The 18,130-nt window shown below is 44.2% G+C and overlaps 1 protein-coding gene across 2 annotated transcripts in view; it reads right to left on the bottom strand.

Annotated features, from left to right (window-relative positions):
* Positions 1-18,130, bottom strand: part of LOC115113348 (adhesion G protein-coupled receptor A3-like) — a 274,806-nt gene that overhangs the window by 79,727 nt on the left and 176,949 nt on the right. For both annotated transcript variants that reach the window (XM_029640886.2, XM_029640887.2), the window contains exon 13: positions 479-686. In XM_029640886.2, coding sequence (XP_029496746.1) covers positions 479-686 — 208 coding nt within the window. The remainder of the gene's footprint in view (positions 1-478; positions 687-18,130) is intronic.

Raw genomic sequence — 18,130 nt, 5'->3', positions numbered from 1 at the left:
TGCAACATCCAAGAAACACACACACACACACACACACACACACACACACACACACACACACACACACTTTACTGTCCGACAACCATATATTATTATTAATTCTGCCTATTTTCACAATGTATATCTATCTTTCATTGACATGTTTGTGTTTAAGGTTTAAAAGGTATTAAACATCTGCCACAGATATCATCATCAAGAGGATGGTAACGACAAAAATATTATACAATGAAAAGAAATAGCACGCATATAAAGATTTGTCAAATGTGTTGTGGATTAGGCTGTGTTTAGGATAAAAAAATATTTAGACATAGTTGTGTTTTTAACAAAAATATGTAATATGGATCAAATCTCTACAGGCTGCGCACTTTTTCATTTTTGCATGCATGTGCGTGTCCCAGTGTTTGTCGATAGCCGATCACAGTTTTAGACAACGTTGACATCAGAGCCATGATGATAAAATGCATGCATTTCCTCTTACCTAATTTGGTGAAAGCAACTGGTGTCGAAACGCTCCTACGTTTTCCATCATCTGCAAGGTTTGACGAATTCCCTGTGCAAGGAAAGAGTTTCCCATTTCGAAAGACAATAAACTGCAGCTTGCAAGTCGAGTTATCAACAGATTGCAACGCAGAGGGGTTAGGCGTACCAGCCAGCGGTAAATGGATTGCGGCGACTGCCGCGGAGTTCTGCGGATGGAATAAAAAAGGACAAAATACAAATTGAATAATGCCATTCGCTAGAGAGAGGCTGAAAATTATCACTCCAGTAGCTTGTAAGATTGACACATTGCCTCTCTCTCCAAGATTGGTAGCGACCAAAGAGCACAAGTAACCATGGGAATGGGTTTCACTCGGTAGGCTACGTCGTCTGATGAGCTCTCGTGCGCCTATTTGGTAAGGTTTCCTGCCGCAGAGGTGGAAATGGTTCTTAACATCTCAGCTCGAGGGCACATCAACACTGCAGCGTTGATTTAAAGAGACAACCGGCCTCACTTTATCTTCCCCTCACAGCCTATAAACGCCATGGAACCCCCGAAAATGACAATTTGTGAGCTCTAGGAAGGATAGACAGTTTCTAAAAAGTATAGTGGCATTACATTGTACGTGGGTGTGGTTCCAGAATGGATTGAGTGCACTTAGGTGGACCAGAACCAGAGCAAGCACTCCTCATATCTGAGTTCAAGTCTAATCAAATAAAAAGGTCCCAAAGTGCTAGTCATCAGCTTAGGGGGCATGGGAGAACGTAGCCTACACATAAGTGAATGTGCTCTGATTAATATTTTCCTGATAAATGTTTAATAAAATATTATACATTATCATAACAACATAATTGCATATTTTTGCACTGGAAATGTGTTTCCACTCCAGTACGACAAGATATACCTAGTGATGTGTTTTTTTCCATCCATTTATTTGGACACCCTACTCATTCGTCATTGAGAGCATTCAGCGAGAATAACCAACAGAAAACACTGTTGGGTGAAACCATGATTCTACAACATAATTCAAAGCATTGAAACTTCCATAGGTGCATGAGGTCTGTTATGGATGTACGTGACGTCAAAGAAGCCCGGCATCAGCTAGCCCCAAGAGAAAGAGGAAGAGTTGGTGAGGCGAGGGAAGGACAAACTGTCCGTGATGCTGAAACATGGAGAGAGAACAATTCCCATCCAATTCCCATTGTTATTGCCATTTGCCTCCCAGATTCACAGACAATATCCATTACTTAAAGTATCTACATAGGTCTATCATCCAATTCTCCTGCAATGAATGGCTTTCCTCAGGCAACATGGCCTTACAAGATTCAAAGTTCTTCAGCTCTCTGACCATTACATTACCCTGGAGCAGGCCAATCCTGTAAAGTGACGTGAGCCAACAGAATACTTAAGCACCATCTCTTCTCTTTTACAAACAATGTGTGCAAGGAGCCCGTGCTAATTTACGACCCGGGTTTGTTAGCTATTTGTTTCTGCATTGACTCGCACTTGAAAGGTTATTGATTTTCATCCTGCAGAGAGAGATGAATCTCTGCCTTGAAATTTACGTTACATGGTTTTCCTCCAGAAAAGCTTAAGCAAGCAGTATATTTCTCAAAAGCACTGGGATACAGGCATCCCAGACCGTGTCAAAGTGGATTTGATCGGTGACATCATCAGGGACAGGTGAAGGATACAGTGGAATCCTTGAAGGAGTGGCTCAAGGATTTGGGCTCCTATTCACAAAGTGTCTCAGAGTAGGATTGATGACCTAGGATCAGGACCTCCCTGTTCATATATAATCTTCTCCATTATGATCTAAAATACTAACCTGATCCTAGATCAGCAGTCATACACCAATGCGTTTTGTGATGGGCCCAGATCTCAAACAGTGAGGAATACCAGGTGACCTCACCTCACAACACAGATCCTTTTAAATGCCACAACACTGCATGAACATCTTATCTCACAAGCCCATCCTCTCTCGGCAGCTTTTCATCCTCTTTATCAGCCTTTTCGAAGGGATTTATAGCCCAGAGGGTGTGCTGTCTGTGGCATGCACAACGCCTTGCTTTAACAAACGCTCTAAGTCGGTCCGGAATGGCCTAAGAAGGTAGTAAGGCTACATTCGCATGAGGAACTCGCTGGGGACTTCACACTTCAAAGTTGATTTAACTAGGAGCGGCGCCACCGTGTGATCTTGCCTGGGCCCTTCCCCTTTCTGATCCTCAAAAGGTTCTACAGCTGCACCATCGAGAGCATCCTAACTGGTTGCATCACTGCCTGGTATGGCAACTGCTCGGCCTCCGACCGCAAGGCAGTACAGAGGGTAGTAAATACGTCCCAGTACATCACTGGGACCAAGCTTCCTGCCATCCAGGACCTCTATATCAGGTGGTGTCAGAGCAAGCCACCCTAGTCATAGACTGTTCTCTCTGCTACCGCATGGCAAGCGGTACCGGAGCACGAAGTCTAGGTCCAAAGGCTTATTAACAGCTTCTACCTCCAAGCCATAAGAGTCATGAACAGCTAATCAAAGGTCTACCCAGACCCCTCTTTTACACTGCTGTTACTCTCTGTTTATTATCTATGCATGGTCACTTAAACTCTACCTACATGTACATATTACCTCAATTGCATCGACTAACCAGTTCCCTTGCACATAGACTCTGTACCGGTACCCTCTGCCTTGCTATTGTAATTTTACTGCTGCTGTTTAATTATTTGTTACTTTTTATTTTCTATTTTTAACTTCTTTATTTTTTTACTTTTTTCTCTTGAAAACTTCTTAAAGCATTGTTGGTTAAGGGCTTGTAAGGAAGCATTTCACTGTAAGGTCTACACCTGTTGTATTCGGGGCATGTGATAAATAAAATGTGATTTTGATTTGATCATTACATACACCTGTGCCTCATCAGGCACACCTGGACTCTATCACCTTCCTGATAACTCCCCATATACAGTGGGGCAAAAAAGTATTTAGTCAGCCACCAATTGTGCAAGTTCTCCCACTTAAAATAGATGAGAGAGGCCTGTAATTTTCATCATAGGTACACTTCAACTATGACAGACAAAATTAGGGGAAAAAATCCAGAAAATCACACTGTAGGATTTTTAATGAATTTATTTGCAAATTATGGTGGAAAATAAGTATTTGGTCACCTACAAAAAAGCAAGATTTCTGGCTCTCACAGACCTGTAACTTCTTCTTTAAAAGGCTCCTCTGTCCTCCACTCGTTACCTGTATTTATGGTACCTGTTTGAACTTGTTATCAGTATAAAAGACACCTGTCCACAACCTCAAACAGTCACACTCCAAACTCCACTATGGCCAAGACCAAAGAGCTGTCAAAGGACACCAGAAACAAAATTGTAGACCTGCACCAGGCTGGGAAGACTGAATCTGCAATAGGTATTGTGGGAGCAATTATTAGGAAATGGAAAACATACAAGACCACTGATAATCTCCCTCGATCTGGGGCTCCACGCAATATCTCACCCCGTGGGGTCAAAATGATCACAAGAACGGTGAGCAAAAATCCCAGAACCACACGGGGGGACCTAGTGAATGACCTGCAGAGAGCTGGGACCAAAGTAACAAAGCCTACCATCAGTAACACACTACGCCGCCAGGGACCCAAATTTGCAGTGCCAGACGTGTCCCCCTGCTTCAGCCAGTACATGTCCAGGCCCATCTGAAGTTTGCTAGAGAGCATTTGGATGATCCAGAAGAAGATTGGGAGAATGTCATATGGTCAGATGAAACCAAAATATAACTTTTTGGTAAAACTCAACTAGTCGTGTTTGCAGGACAAAGAATGCTGAGTTGCATCCAAAGAACATCATACCTACTGTGAAGCATGGGGGTGGAAACATCATGCTTTGGGGCTGTTTTTCTGCAAAGGGACCAGGACGACTAATCCGTGTAAAAAGGAAAGAATGAATGGGGCCATGTATCGTGAGATTTTGAGTGAAAACCTCCTTCCATCAGCAAGGGCATTGAAGATGGAACGTGGCTGGGTCTTTCAGCATGACAATTATCCCAAACACACCGCCCAGGCAACGAAGGAGTGGCTTTGTAAGACGCATTTCAAGGTCCTGGAGTGGCCTAGCCAGTCTCCCGATCTCAACCCCATAGAAAATCTTTGGAGGGAGTTGAAAGTCCGTGTTGCCCAGCAACAGCCCCAAAACATCACTTCTCTAGAGGAGATCTGCATGGAGGAATGGGCCAAAATACCAGCAACAGTGTGTGAAACCTTGTGAAGACTTACAGAAAAAGTTTGACTTCTGTCATTGCCAACAAAGGGTATATAACAAAGTATAGAGATAAACTTTTGTTATTGATCAAATACTTATTTTCCACCATCATTTGCAAATAAATTCATAAAAAATCCTACAATGTGATTTTCTGGATTTTTTTTCTCAGTTTGTCTGTCATAGTTGAAGTGTACCTATGATGGAAAATTACAGGCCTCTCTCATCTTTTTAAGTGGGAGAACTTGCACAATTGGTGGCTGACTAAATACTTTTTTTGCCCCACTGTATATAGCACTCTTTTGTTATTTCCCCATCAGGCGTTATTCACACAGTGAATCAGAAACTCAGAGTGTGCCCACGCTTAACACTGGCCCAGCCCTCAGGTCCACAAGGTATTATGTGCCATTTCTGATAGCCAGCAGACGGAAGACGTTTACACCGAGAGGCCCAACAAACAATAGGAGCGAGTCAGCTGTCCGTATGAACTCTACGGCCGTGTAACCATATAACTCAAATTAATGTCAGCTAAAGTGACAAAAAAAAATCTCAAGAGTGTCAAATCCCAGTGCAGTTCAGCAACTTGACATAATCAGGTGTCTCTATGCATAAGCCCGGGTTCCTACCGCCACCATGAGACTGCTGACTACGGGAGCAGAGATTTATATTGCATAGGCAGTTGGTATTCCTCAGTGACAAGCTTTGGAGGAGATGTCCTCACCTCATTGGCTATTAAATAATGAGTGACCAGGAAACAGATACTCTAACCTAGCAGTGACTCATCCTCATTTTAGTCTGAGCCAAATGTGAGTCAGAGAAAATGCATCATTGACTTTGTTCGTTTATTTACATGTTTGTGTGTGTGTTTCTGAAAGACTAATGTCATGCACAATGTTTACTGATAATAGTAGTACAATAATGACATTTTCTTACATGCAGCATAATGAGAACATGGGAATTCCTTCTTAGAAGTGCTTTCTAGCATTTCTTTAGGCTGTAGCCTAAATTTAAAATGATGACATCAAAATGTAATAATTCTCTCAAGATGATTGCCATGTCTGAAGCTTAAATGGCCCACCCCTCTTTAGTTGTGTTCAGTGTTGTGTTAGCATTACTCACATAGTGAGAGAAATTAAAACAGGCTACATGGTTTCCATGCCAACCAGCTGCTTCACCCAGACAAGGTTTGGATTGAGAGCAGATTGGAGCGAGGCAGGAAATACAACTGGCTCTGTGGAGACAGAACACTGTTTCGTCTTGGAGACAGATTCCTCTTCTTACATGGTCTTACGCAATTCTGAACTGTCTTCCAAAATGTTTCTCTCACTTTTGAGAGAAATACACTATAAAATGACCTTAGCACATATTTAAATATGAGGTAAACATCATATTGTTTGATTAATCCAAAGGCAAACTGTTTTAAATTAATAACAGTCTAAGTAAATAGGAATACACTGTGCCTGGATTGGGATAATCATTCCTAGTCAATAAACAAACTGTTATAAATGAAGCCTTCTGTACTGTAGGTACATTGAATATTCTGTGCGTGGTTTGAGATAATTCTTCATTGTAAATACAACAGCTGGGGTGACGGGGCTGTTTGCCCTGAGAGAATTTCTCTTATAGACTGTAGTGTAGTACTGAGATGAATCTTAGCAGAACAGAGATAGGTGCTTCTCTAATGGCACAAGGGAGAAGAGTATATATCAGTACTGTAAATGTTGTGATGCATTAAAACACTCCGTACTAATTTCACAACAAAGGGAGTGAAAGGCGTACTGTGTGCCTGAGAGCATGTCAAAGGCTGTCATCTAAGAGAGAAATAACAGACTCAGTTGTTCATTCAGTTATTCATTTCATTCACTAAACCACTCAGTACATGATGCATTTACTGATAACAGAGCTGATTGACTTAACCTCTTGAACCTCTGGGGGCAGTATTTCATTTTTGGATGAAAAATGTTCCTGTTTTAAACAAGATATTTTGTCACGAAAAGATGCTCGACTATGCATATAATTGACAGCTTTGGAAGGAAAACACTCTGACGTTTCCAAAACTGCAAAGATATTGTCTGTGAGTGCCACAGAACTAATGCTACAGGCGAAACCAAGATGAAATTTCATACAGGAAGTGAGCCAGATTTTTGAGGCGCTGTGTTCCATTGTCTCCTTATATGGCTGTGAATGCGCAAGGAATGAGCCTACACGTTCTGTCTTTTCCCCAAGGTGTTTGCAGCATTGTGATGTATTTGTAGGCATATCATTGGGAAAATTTACCATAAGAGACTACATTTACCAGGTGTCCGCTCGGTGTCCTCCGTCCGTCGAAACTATTGCGTAATCTCCAGGTGCGTGCATTGTTCCATTTTGAACAGAGGAGAAACCAAACTGCCACGAGTGACTTATCATCGAATAGATATGTGAAAGACACCTTGAGGATTGATTCTAAACAACGTTTGCCATGTTTCTGTCGATATTATGGAGTTAATTTGGAAAAAAGTTTGCGTTGTAATGACTGAATTTTCGGGGTTTTTTCTTAGCCAAACGTGATGAACAAAACGGAGCGATTTCTCCTACACAAATAATCTTTTGGGAAAAACTGAACATTTGCTATCTAACTGAGAGTCTCCTCATTGAAAACATCCGAAGTTCTTCAAAGTTAAATTATTTTATTTGAATGCTTTTCTTGTTTTTGTGAAAATGTTGCCTGCTGAATGCTAGGCTTAATGCTATGCTAGCTATCAATACTCTTACACAAATGGTTGTGTAGCTATGGTTGAAAAGCATTCTTTGAAAATCTGAGATGACAGTGTTGTTAACAAAAGGCTAAGCTTGTGAGCCAATATATTTATTTAATTTCATTTGCGATTTTCATGAATAGTTAAAGTTGCGTTATGGTAATGAGCTTGAGGCTATAATTACGCTCCCGGATACGGGATTGCTCGTCGCAACAGGTTAAGTGGCAAACTACCTTATTAAACTGAATGATTTGCAATCCATTTTTTTCTGAATCAATCTATGTACAGTTGAAGTTGGAAGTTTACATACACTTAGGTTGGTCATTAGAACTCATTTTTCAACCACTCCACACATTTCTTGGTTAGGACATCTACTTTGTGCATGACACAAGTACTTTTTCCAACAATTCTTTACAGACAAATTATTTCACTTAAAATTCACTGTATCACAATTCCAGTGGGTCAGAAGTTTACATACACTAAGTTGACTGTGCCTTTAAACAGCTTGGAAAATCCCTGAAAGTGTCATGGCTTTAGAAGCTTCTGATAGGCTAATTGACATAATTTGAGTCAATTGGAGGCGTACATGTGGATGTATTTCAAGGCCTACCTTCAAACTCAGTGCCTCTTTGCTTGACATCAAGAGAAAATCAAAAGAAATCAGCCAAGACCTCAGAAAAAAAATGGTAGACCGCCACAAGTCTGGTTTGTCCTTGTCAGCTGTCATACTGCTCAGGAAGGAGACACGTTCTGTCTCTTAGAGGTGAAAGTACTTTGGTGTGAAAAGTGCAAATCAACCCCAAAACAACAGCAAAGGACCCTGTGAAGATGCTGAAGGAAACAGGTACAAAAGTATCTATATCCACAGTAAAACGAGTCCTATATCGACATAACCTGAAAGACCGCTCAGCAAGGAAGAAGCCACTGCGCCAAAACTGCCATATAAAAGCCAGACTACAGTTTGCAACTGCACATGGGGGCAAAGATCGTACTTTTTTGAGAAATGTCCTCTGGTCTGATGAAACAAAAATAGAACTGTGTGGCCATTATGATCATTGTTATGTTTGGAGGAAAAATGGGGAGGCTTGCAAGCAGAAGAACACCATCCCAACCGTGAAGCACGGGGGTGGCAGCATCATGTTGTGGGGATGCATTGCTGCAGGAGGGACTGGTGCACATAACAAAATAGATGGCTTCATGAGGGAGGAAGATTATGTGGATATATTGAAGCAACATCTCCAGACATCAGTCAGGAAGTTAAAGATTGGTCGCAAATGGGTCTTCCAATGACCCCAAGCATACTTCCAAAGTTGTGGCAAAATGGCTTAAGGACAACAAAGTCAAGGTATTGGAGTGGCCATCACAAAGCCTTGACCTCAATCCTATAGAAATTTTGTGGGCAGAACGGAAAAAGCGTGTGCGAGTAAGGAGGCCTACAAACCTGACTCAGTTACACCAGCTCTGTCAGGAGGAATGGGCCAAAATTCACCCAACTTATTGTGGGAAGCTTGTGGAATGCTGCACACAATGCTTGACCCAAGTTAAATCATTTAAAGGCAATGCTACTAAATATTAATTGAGCAGTTGCCATACCAGCGGTGATGGAGCCAGTCAAGATGCTCTCAATGGCGCAGCTGTAGAACTTTTTGAGGATCGGAGGGCGCATGCCAAATCTTTACAGCCTCTTGAGGGGGAAGATGCACTGTTGTGTTACTTCATGACCGTTGGTGTGTTTGGACCATGTTAGATCCATAGTGATGTGGACACAGAGGAACTTGAAGTTCTCGACCCACTACAGCCCCGTCAATGTGAATGGGGGTGTGCTCGGACCTTCGTTTCCTGTAGTCTACAATCAGCTGTTTTGTCTTGCTGATGGAGAGGTTGTTGTGGCCGCGGCCACCCTAATCTGGTGGTCCCAGCGCGCACGACCCACGTGGAGTTCCAGGTCTCCGGTAGCCTCTGGAACTGCCGATCTGCGGCCAACAAGACAGAGTTCATCTCAGCCTATGCCTCCCTCCAGTCCCTCGACTTCTTGGCACTGACGGAAACATGGATCACCACAGACAACACTGCTACTCCTACTGCTCTCTCTTCGTCTGCCCACGTGTTCTCGCACACCCCGAGAGCTTCTGGTCAGCGGGGTGGTGGCACCGGGATCCTCATCTCTCCCAAGTGGTCATTCTCTCTTTCTCCCCTTACCCATCTGTCTATCGCCTCCTTTGAATTCCATGCTGTCACAGTTACCAGCCCTTTCAAGCTTAACATCCTTATCATTTATCGCCCTCCAGGTTCCCTCGGAGAGTTCATCAATGAGCTTGATGCCTTGATAAGCTCCTTTCCTGAGGACGGCTCACCTCTCACAGTTCTGGGCGACTTTAACCTCCCCACGTCTACCTTTGACTCATTCCTCTCTGCCTCCTTCTTTCCACTCCTCTCCTCTTTTGACCTCACCCTCTCACCTTCCCCCTACTCACAAGGCAGGAAATACGCTCGACCTCATCTTTACTAGATGCTGTTCTTCCACTAACCTCATTGCAACTCCCCTCCAAGTCTCCGACCGCTACCTTGTATCCTTTTCCCTCTCGCTCTCATCCAACACTTCCCACACTGCCCCTACTCGGATGGTATCGCGCCGTCCCAACCTTCGCTCTCTCTCCCCCGCTACTCTCTCCTCTTCCATCCTATCATCTCTTCCCTCTGCTCAAACCTTCTCCAACCTATCTCCTGATTCTGCCTCCTCAACCCTCCTCTCCTCCCTTTCTGCATCCTTTGACTCTCTATGTCCCCTATCCTCCAGGCCGGCTCGGTCCTCCCCTCCCGCTCCGTGGCTCGACGACTCATTGCGAGCTCACAGAACAGGGCTCCGGGCAGCCGAGCGGAAATGGAGGAAAACTCGCCTCCCTGCGGACCTGGCATCCTTTCACTCCCTCCTCTCTACATTTTCCTCTTCTCTCTCTGCTGCTAAAGCCACTTTCTACCACTCTAAATTCCAAGCATCTGCCTCTAACCCTAGGAAGCTCTTTGCCACCTTCTCCTCCCTCCTGAATCCTCCTCCCCCTCCCCCTCCTCCTCCCTCTCTGCAGATGACTTCGTCAACCATTTTGAAAAGAAGGTCGACGACATCCGATCCTCGTTTGCTAAGTCAAACGACACCGCTGGTTCTGCTCACACTGCCCTACCCTGTGCTCTGACCTCTTTCTCCCCTCTCTCTCCAGATGAAATCTCGCGTCTTGTGACGGCCGGCCGCCCAACAACCTGCCTGCTTGACCCTATCCCCTCCTCTCTTCTCCAGACCATTTCCGGAGACCTTCTCCCTTACCTCACCTCGCTCATCAACTCATCCCTGACCGCTGGCTACGTCCCTTCCGTCTTCAAGAGAGCGAGAGTTGCACCCCTTCTGAAAAAACCTACACTCGATCCCTCCGATGTCAACAACTACAGACCAGTATCCCTTCTTTCTTTTCTCTCCAAAACTCTTGAACGTGCCGTCCTTGGCCAGCTCTCCCGCTATCTCTCTCAGAATGACCTTCTTGATCCATATCAGTCAGGTTTCAAGACTAGTCATTCAACTGAGACTGCTCTTCTCTGTATCACGGAGGCGCTCCGCACTGCTAAAGCTAACTCTCTTTCCTCTGCTCTCATCCTTCTAGACCTATCGGCTGCCTTCGATACTGTGAACCATCAGATCCTCCTCTCCACCCTCTCCGAGTTGGGCATCTCCGGCGCGGCCTACGCTTGGATTGCGTCCTACCTGACAGGTCGCTCCTACCAGGTGGCGTGGCGAGAATCCGTCTCCACACCACGTGCTCTCACCACCGGTGTCCCCAGGGCTCTGTTCTAGGCCCTCTCCTATTCTCGCTATACACACCAAGTCACTTGGCTCTGTCATAACCTCACATGGTCTCTCCTATCATTGCTATGCAGACGACACACAATTAATCTTCTCCTTTCCCCCTTCTGATGACCAGGTGGCGAATCGCATCTCTGCATGTCTGGCAGACATATCAGTGTGGATGACGGATCACCACCTCAAGCTGAACCTCGGCAAGACGGAGCTGCTCTTCCTCCCGGGGAAGGACTGCCCGTTCCATGATCTCGCCATCACGGTTGACAACTCCATTGTGTCCTCCTCCCAGAGCGCTAAGAACCTTGGCGTGATCCTGGACAACACCCTGTCGTTCTCAACTAACATCAAGGCGGTGGCCCGCTCCTGTAGGTTCATGCTCTACAACATCCGCAGAGTACGACCCTGCCTCACACAGGAAGCGGCGCAGGTCCTAATCCAGGCACTTGTCATCTCCCGTCTGGATTACTGCAACTCGCTGTTGGCTGGGCTCCCTGCCTGTGCCATTAAACCCCTACAACTCATCTAGAACGCCGCAGCCCGTCTGGTGTTCAACCTTCCCAAGTTCTCTCACGTCACCCCGCTCCTCCGCTCTCTCCACTGGCTTCCAGTTGAAGCTCGCATCCGCTACAAGACCATGGTGCTTGCCTACGGAGCTGTGAGGGGAACGGCACCTCAGTACCTCCAGGCTCTGATCAGGCCCTACACCCAAACAAGGGCACTGCGTTCATCCACCTCTGGCCTGCTCGCCTCCCTACCACTGAGGAAGTACAGTTCCCGCTCAGCCCAGTCAAAACTGTTCGCTGCTCTGGCCCCCCAATGGTGGAACAAACTCCCTCACGACGCCAGGTCAGCGGAGTCAATCACCACCTTCCGGAGACACCTGAAACCCCACCTCTTTAAGGAATACCTAGGATAGGATAAAGTAATCCCTCTCATCCCCCCCTTAAAAGATTTAGATGCACTACTGTTCCACTGGATGTCATAAGGTGAATGCACCAATTTGTAAGTCGCTCTGGATAAGAGCGTCTGCTAAATGACTTAAATGTAAATGTAATGTAAATGTAATGTTGTCCTGGCACCACACTGCCATGTCTCTGACCACCTCCCTATAGGTTGTCTCATTGTCGTCGGTGATCAGGCCTACCACCATTGTGTCATCTGCAAACTTAATGATGGTGATGGAGTTGTGCGCGGCCACTCAGTAGTGTGTCAACAGGAAGTACAGGAGGGGACTAAGCATACATCCCTGAGGGGCTCCTGTGTTGAAGGTCAGCATGCAGAGGTGTTGTTGCCTAACCTCGCCACCTGGGGGCGTCCTGTCAGGAAATCCAGGATCCAGTTGCAGAGGGAGGTGTTCAGTCCCAGGTCCTTAGCTTAGTGGACACTATGGTGTTTAACACTGAGCTGTAGTCAATGAACAGAATTCTCACGTAGGTGTTCCTTTTGTCCATGTGGGAAAGGGCAGTGTGGAATGCAATAGAGATTGAGTCATATGTGGCTCATTTGGGGCGGTATGCAATTTGCTTTGGGTCCAGGGTGTCTAGGATGATGGTGTTGATGTGAACAGCCTTTCAAAGCATTTCATGGCTACAGATGTGAGTGCTACGGGGCGATAGTCATTTAGACAGGTTACCTTGGCATTCTTGGGCACATGGATTATGGTGGTCTGCTTGAAATATGTAGGTATTACAGACTGGGTCAGCGGAGAGGTTGAAAATGTCAGTGAAGACACTTGCCAGCTGGTCAGCGCATGCTCTGAGTATGTGTCCTGGTAATTAATCTGATCCTGTGGCCTTGTAATTGTTAATCTGTTTTAAGGCCTTACTCACATCGGCTATGGAGAGTGTGATCACACAGTCGTCCGGAACAGCTGGTGCTCACACAAATGATTCAGTAGAAGGCATTTAGCTCGTTTGGTAGTCTCGAGTCACTGGGCAGCTCGCGGCTGGGTTTCCCTTTGTAATCTGTGATAGTTTGACAAGCGTCAATGCCAGTGTAGTAGGATTCGATCTTAGTCCCGTACTGACAATTTGCCTATTTGATGGTTCATTGGAAGGCGTAGCAGGATTTCTTATAAGTGTCCATGTTAGTGTCCCACTCCTTGAAAACGGCATCTCTAGCCTTTAGCTCAGTGCGGATGTTGCCCATAATCCATGGCTTCTGGTTGGGATATGTATGTACAGTCACTGTGGTGACATCGATGCACTTATTAATGAAGCCGGTGACTGATGTGGTAAAGGGGGAGTGCTGCCACTAGACTTGTCTTGAAAGGTGAAATAAAGCCTTGGATTAGGCTGACATAGGGGTGTGTCTCTATTTGGCCCAATCCAGAGAAAAACAAACCATAAAATGGACCCTCTTTTTTCCATTCAGTCCTTTCAGTACGATCTCTGTACTACATTACTCTACGATTGTTTTTAACCTTCAGAAATTTAGTTTGGAGGCTGTGGGGCAAAAAGAAAACAAGATAGTACAATAAAGCAGATATGCTACTGGTCCCTGATTCAGTTATGGGTCCTAATTTTTCTTCCAGCGAAATAAGAAACAGTATTGTTTCAGACATAAAGAGGGTCTCTGTTACCAGAAATAATAGAACAGGGGGAATTCCAAATGTGTCACTACTACCAACTTCAGCAGCATCTGTCAGAGTTAATACTAAATATGAATCTTCGCAGACAGTAGGGCTGAGAATTGCCAGGGACCTCACGATACGATATCATAATGATACTTAGGTCCCGATACGATATGTATTGTGAATCTATATGCATCACGATTCTATATGTATTGCAAATATACAGTATATTGCGATTTGATGTTCCAAACATATTTCTCACCATATGTCTGTCTGCTGCAGAGGGACAAGAGAAAACACGTTTTGATAAGTCATATTAATAAAAGTGCTGAAAACATGTAAAAATATTGTGGAAATCAAGTTATGGAAGAAGAAATACCAGAGTTATGGCGAAGGTACAGCCGACAACCACTAGCTAACGTTAACTACCTTTTTTATACTCGTCAGAGAATCAATATAATATCACCCCCCAAAATATTGCGATACACCACTGTATTGATGTTCCTCCCCATCACTACCTATTGGCGTATTGTCGTACTCGAACAATGTGATTCAACTGGATATTCATTTGATGAGAGGGGAAAAAAATAGTGGCTGCTTTGTGGCCGTGCAGATTGTAATTTGAGATTTGGCTCGGAGGTGGAATGAGTGTGTGACCTGGGGTGTACTCTACAGATCAACTCATTCAATTACCCTTTCAGCTACTATTTCATTTTGTGTGTGTGGTCTTTATGACAATACCCTCAATTGTAGTTGGTCCATTGATTAAAATTGAAGTCATTTGAGTTACTGAAAGGGCTATAATTTCAGTGAGTGTAGCGTTTAAATTTATCATACAATTGCATACACTGAATTCACAACAGCCTGAAATTGACTGCGTTGTAATTATCAGCACAGTACATACATCATAGATTGTGATTCCACTTCTCTTAAAGTATGAAATTAATCTCAAGAGGTTAGAAGAGGACATGCACATGCACCGATGCACCGGCACACACGTGGAAAAAGACAGACACATACACACAGACACACACCTACTCTACGGATCCATTTAATCCATCTTTTTCATGATGTATTGGCCGTCCTCTTTTGTAGTAATAACCGTTGAGAGATGTTGGCCCATAGTGCCTTTTCCAATTTATGACACAGCAGCAAAGAGGAGGTATAGCTACAATGCTTTTAGTGTATCCATGGTAACCTGGTTATGAAGCTCTGTGACTTAATTCCATTGCAGGGTGCTGAGCACCAGAGCGGGAGTTAAGGGAGCAACTGGTCTCATAATCTACCATTACATCGAAGTGTAGAAACATTAATATTTATGTTGATGACTGGGGGGGGGGGGCTTGAGAAATGTAACCACTCTTAAACTCAAAGCGAGAGCTACATAAGAAAGGACTGAACATCCATGATATCAAAATGATAGTTTTAAACATGTTCAGAGTTTGTTTACATTTACTTTGTTAACAAACACTGGAGTTAAACTTGCTTATATTTTGGGTCCTGATAGGGTACGACAGTTGAACTAAACTCATGAGGCATTACAAGTTATATTCTTCAAGAATGAATGGGTATATACTGTGCATTAGGAAAGTATTCAGACCCCTTGACATATTCCAAATTAATATTCTAAAATGTATTTTTTCAAAGTTATAAAAATAAAAACCTGAAATATCACATTTACATAAATATTCAGACCCTTTCTCAGTACTTTGTCGAAGCACCTTTGGCCTCAATTACAGCCTCGTGTCTTCTTGGGTATGACAAGCTTGGCACACCTGTATTTGGGGAGTTTCTCCCATTCTTCTCTGCAGATCCTCTCAAAATCTATCTATTTTCAGTTCTCTCCAGAGTTTGATCAAGTTCAACTCCGGGCTCTGGCTGGGCCACTCAAGGACATTCAGAGACTTGTCCCGAAGCCACTCCAGCGTTGTCTTGGCTGTGTGCTTAGGGTTGTTGTCCTGTTGGAAGGTGAACCTTCACCCTAGTCTGAGGTCCTGAGCGCTCTGGAGCAGGTTTTCATCAAGGGTCTTTGCTCCAATCATCTTTGCCTCAATCCTGACTGGTCTCCCAGTCCCTGCCGCTGAAAAACATCCCCTAAGCATGATGTTGCCACCACCATGCTAACTGTAGGCATGGTGCCAGGTTTCCTCCAGACGTGACGCTTGGCATTCAGTCCAAAGAGTTCAATCTTGGTTTCATTAGAACAGAGGATCTTGTTTCTATTGTCTATTGGTGCCTTTTGGCAAAGTCCAAGCGGGCTGTCATATGCCTTTTACTGAGGAATGGCTTCTGTCTGGCCACTACCATTAAAGCCTGATTGGTATTGATGGAGTGCTGCAGAGATGGTTGTCCTTCTGGAAGGTTCTCCCATCTCCACAGAGGAACTCTGGAGCTCTGCCAGAGTGACCATCGGGTTCTATGTCACATCTCCCTTCTCCCCTGATTGCTCAGTTTGGCTGGGCGGCCAGCTCTAAGAAGTGGTACCAAACTTCATCCATTTAAGAATGATGGAGGCCACTGTGTTCTTGGGGACTTTCAATGCTGCAGACATGTTTTGGTACCCTTCCCCAGATCTGTGCCTCGACACAATCCTCTTGGAGCTCTACGGACAATTCCTTTGACCTCATGGCTTGGTTTTTGCTTGGTTTTTGCTCTGACATGCACTGTCAACTGTGAGACCTTATATAGACAGGTGTATGCTTTCCAAATCATGTCCAATGAATTGAATTTGCCACAGGTGTACTCCAATCAAGTTTTAGAAACATCTAGAGAATGATCAATGGAAATAGGATGCACCTGAGCTCAATTTCAAGTCTCATAGCAAAGGGTCTGAATACTTAATTTTTAATACATTTGCAAGAATGTCTATAAACCTGTTTTCACTTTGTCATTATGGGGTATTGTGTGTAGATTGATGAGGAAAAACATTTATTAAATTTTAGAATAAGGCTGTAACATAGCAAAATGTGGAAAAAGTCAAGGGTCGGAATACTTTCCGAATGGACTGCATATAATTTATTTCTAAGTCAAAAAATGGATGTAGCAACTAAGGATTCTAGCTTTAAGCAGGAGACCATGTCTGCGTCCCAAATGGCACCCCATTATTGCACTACTTTTGGCCCAAAGGGAATAGGGTACCATTTAAGACACAGCCGGAGTCATGAATCCCTCACTTTGCACCTACACACCCAAAACATATGTAAATAAATGAGATGTCAGAAAGGTAGAGGGATACGGCTGTCTGCATAGCAAAGACAAATAATAATGAGGGCCCAGAACAAAGCCTCCGATATGAATCATCTCCCATCGCACATCTAAACGGCATAATGGGGGTTCTGCGATTTCATCACAGTGTTTGATGATGCGAAAAGCTGACTGATTCCAGCTGAACCCTTGCTTGCAGCAGTCAGCTAGTCATCTGAGAGAAGAAATGAGCACACACACAGGCACGCATGAGCATAGAGAGCCATGCAAGTACATACACAAACACATACACACACACACACACAGCACGAACGCACACACAGCAGACAAAAACACACACACACACACACACACACACACACACACACACACACACACACACACACACACACAGCCCTGTCACACCAGCCCTGTCACACCAGCCCTGTCACACCAGCCTATACAGGTGAAATATATGTGACTTGTTTCAGGAAACTAGGCGTGTGTCGCACGTCACTACTTCACAGGAGAGGCATTTGAACGTTAACATATTTTTTTATCAAAATGCATTTTTTAATAACAAACTTGTATTCCATCCGTAAATACAAATAAAATGGTTAAATTACGAGCCAAGTTGGTTCAGCCACGGAAAAAAACAGGAACCATCCCGCTAGCCATGATTGGCTGAGATCATGGATGGACTGAACATGCCGGGAGATGAGTTTGGATTGGTCTGCCATGTAGCATGCTTCTGTTTATAATGTGAGCTGCTACTTTCTACCGATTGGTTTTTTAAATATATAATATTAAGAGTCTAGCTACATTTTCAGATTATTACATGTTTCTAATTTTGTCAGAAAGTCGTTTTCATTGCAAGTTAAAGCGTACTGTTAGCTAGCTAGCCAACATTAGCTTGCTGGCTCGCTAGCTAACGTTACGTGTACGGACTGTACGAACACGTTACATGTACGAATATTATTCGAATCAGTCTTAGTTATAGTCTAATAATAGCTAGCTAACATTGAACCTGGTTGGTTGGCTTTAGCTACCTGCAGATCCCT

This window comes from Oncorhynchus nerka, linkage group LG28, assembly GCF_034236695.1.
Source record: "Oncorhynchus nerka isolate Pitt River linkage group LG28, Oner_Uvic_2.0, whole genome shotgun sequence".
Taxonomy (NCBI): domain Eukaryota; kingdom Metazoa; phylum Chordata; class Actinopteri; order Salmoniformes; family Salmonidae; genus Oncorhynchus; species Oncorhynchus nerka.
The sequence above is the reverse complement of the archived record's forward strand: the minus strand, read 5'-3'. Positions and strand labels throughout refer to the sequence as shown.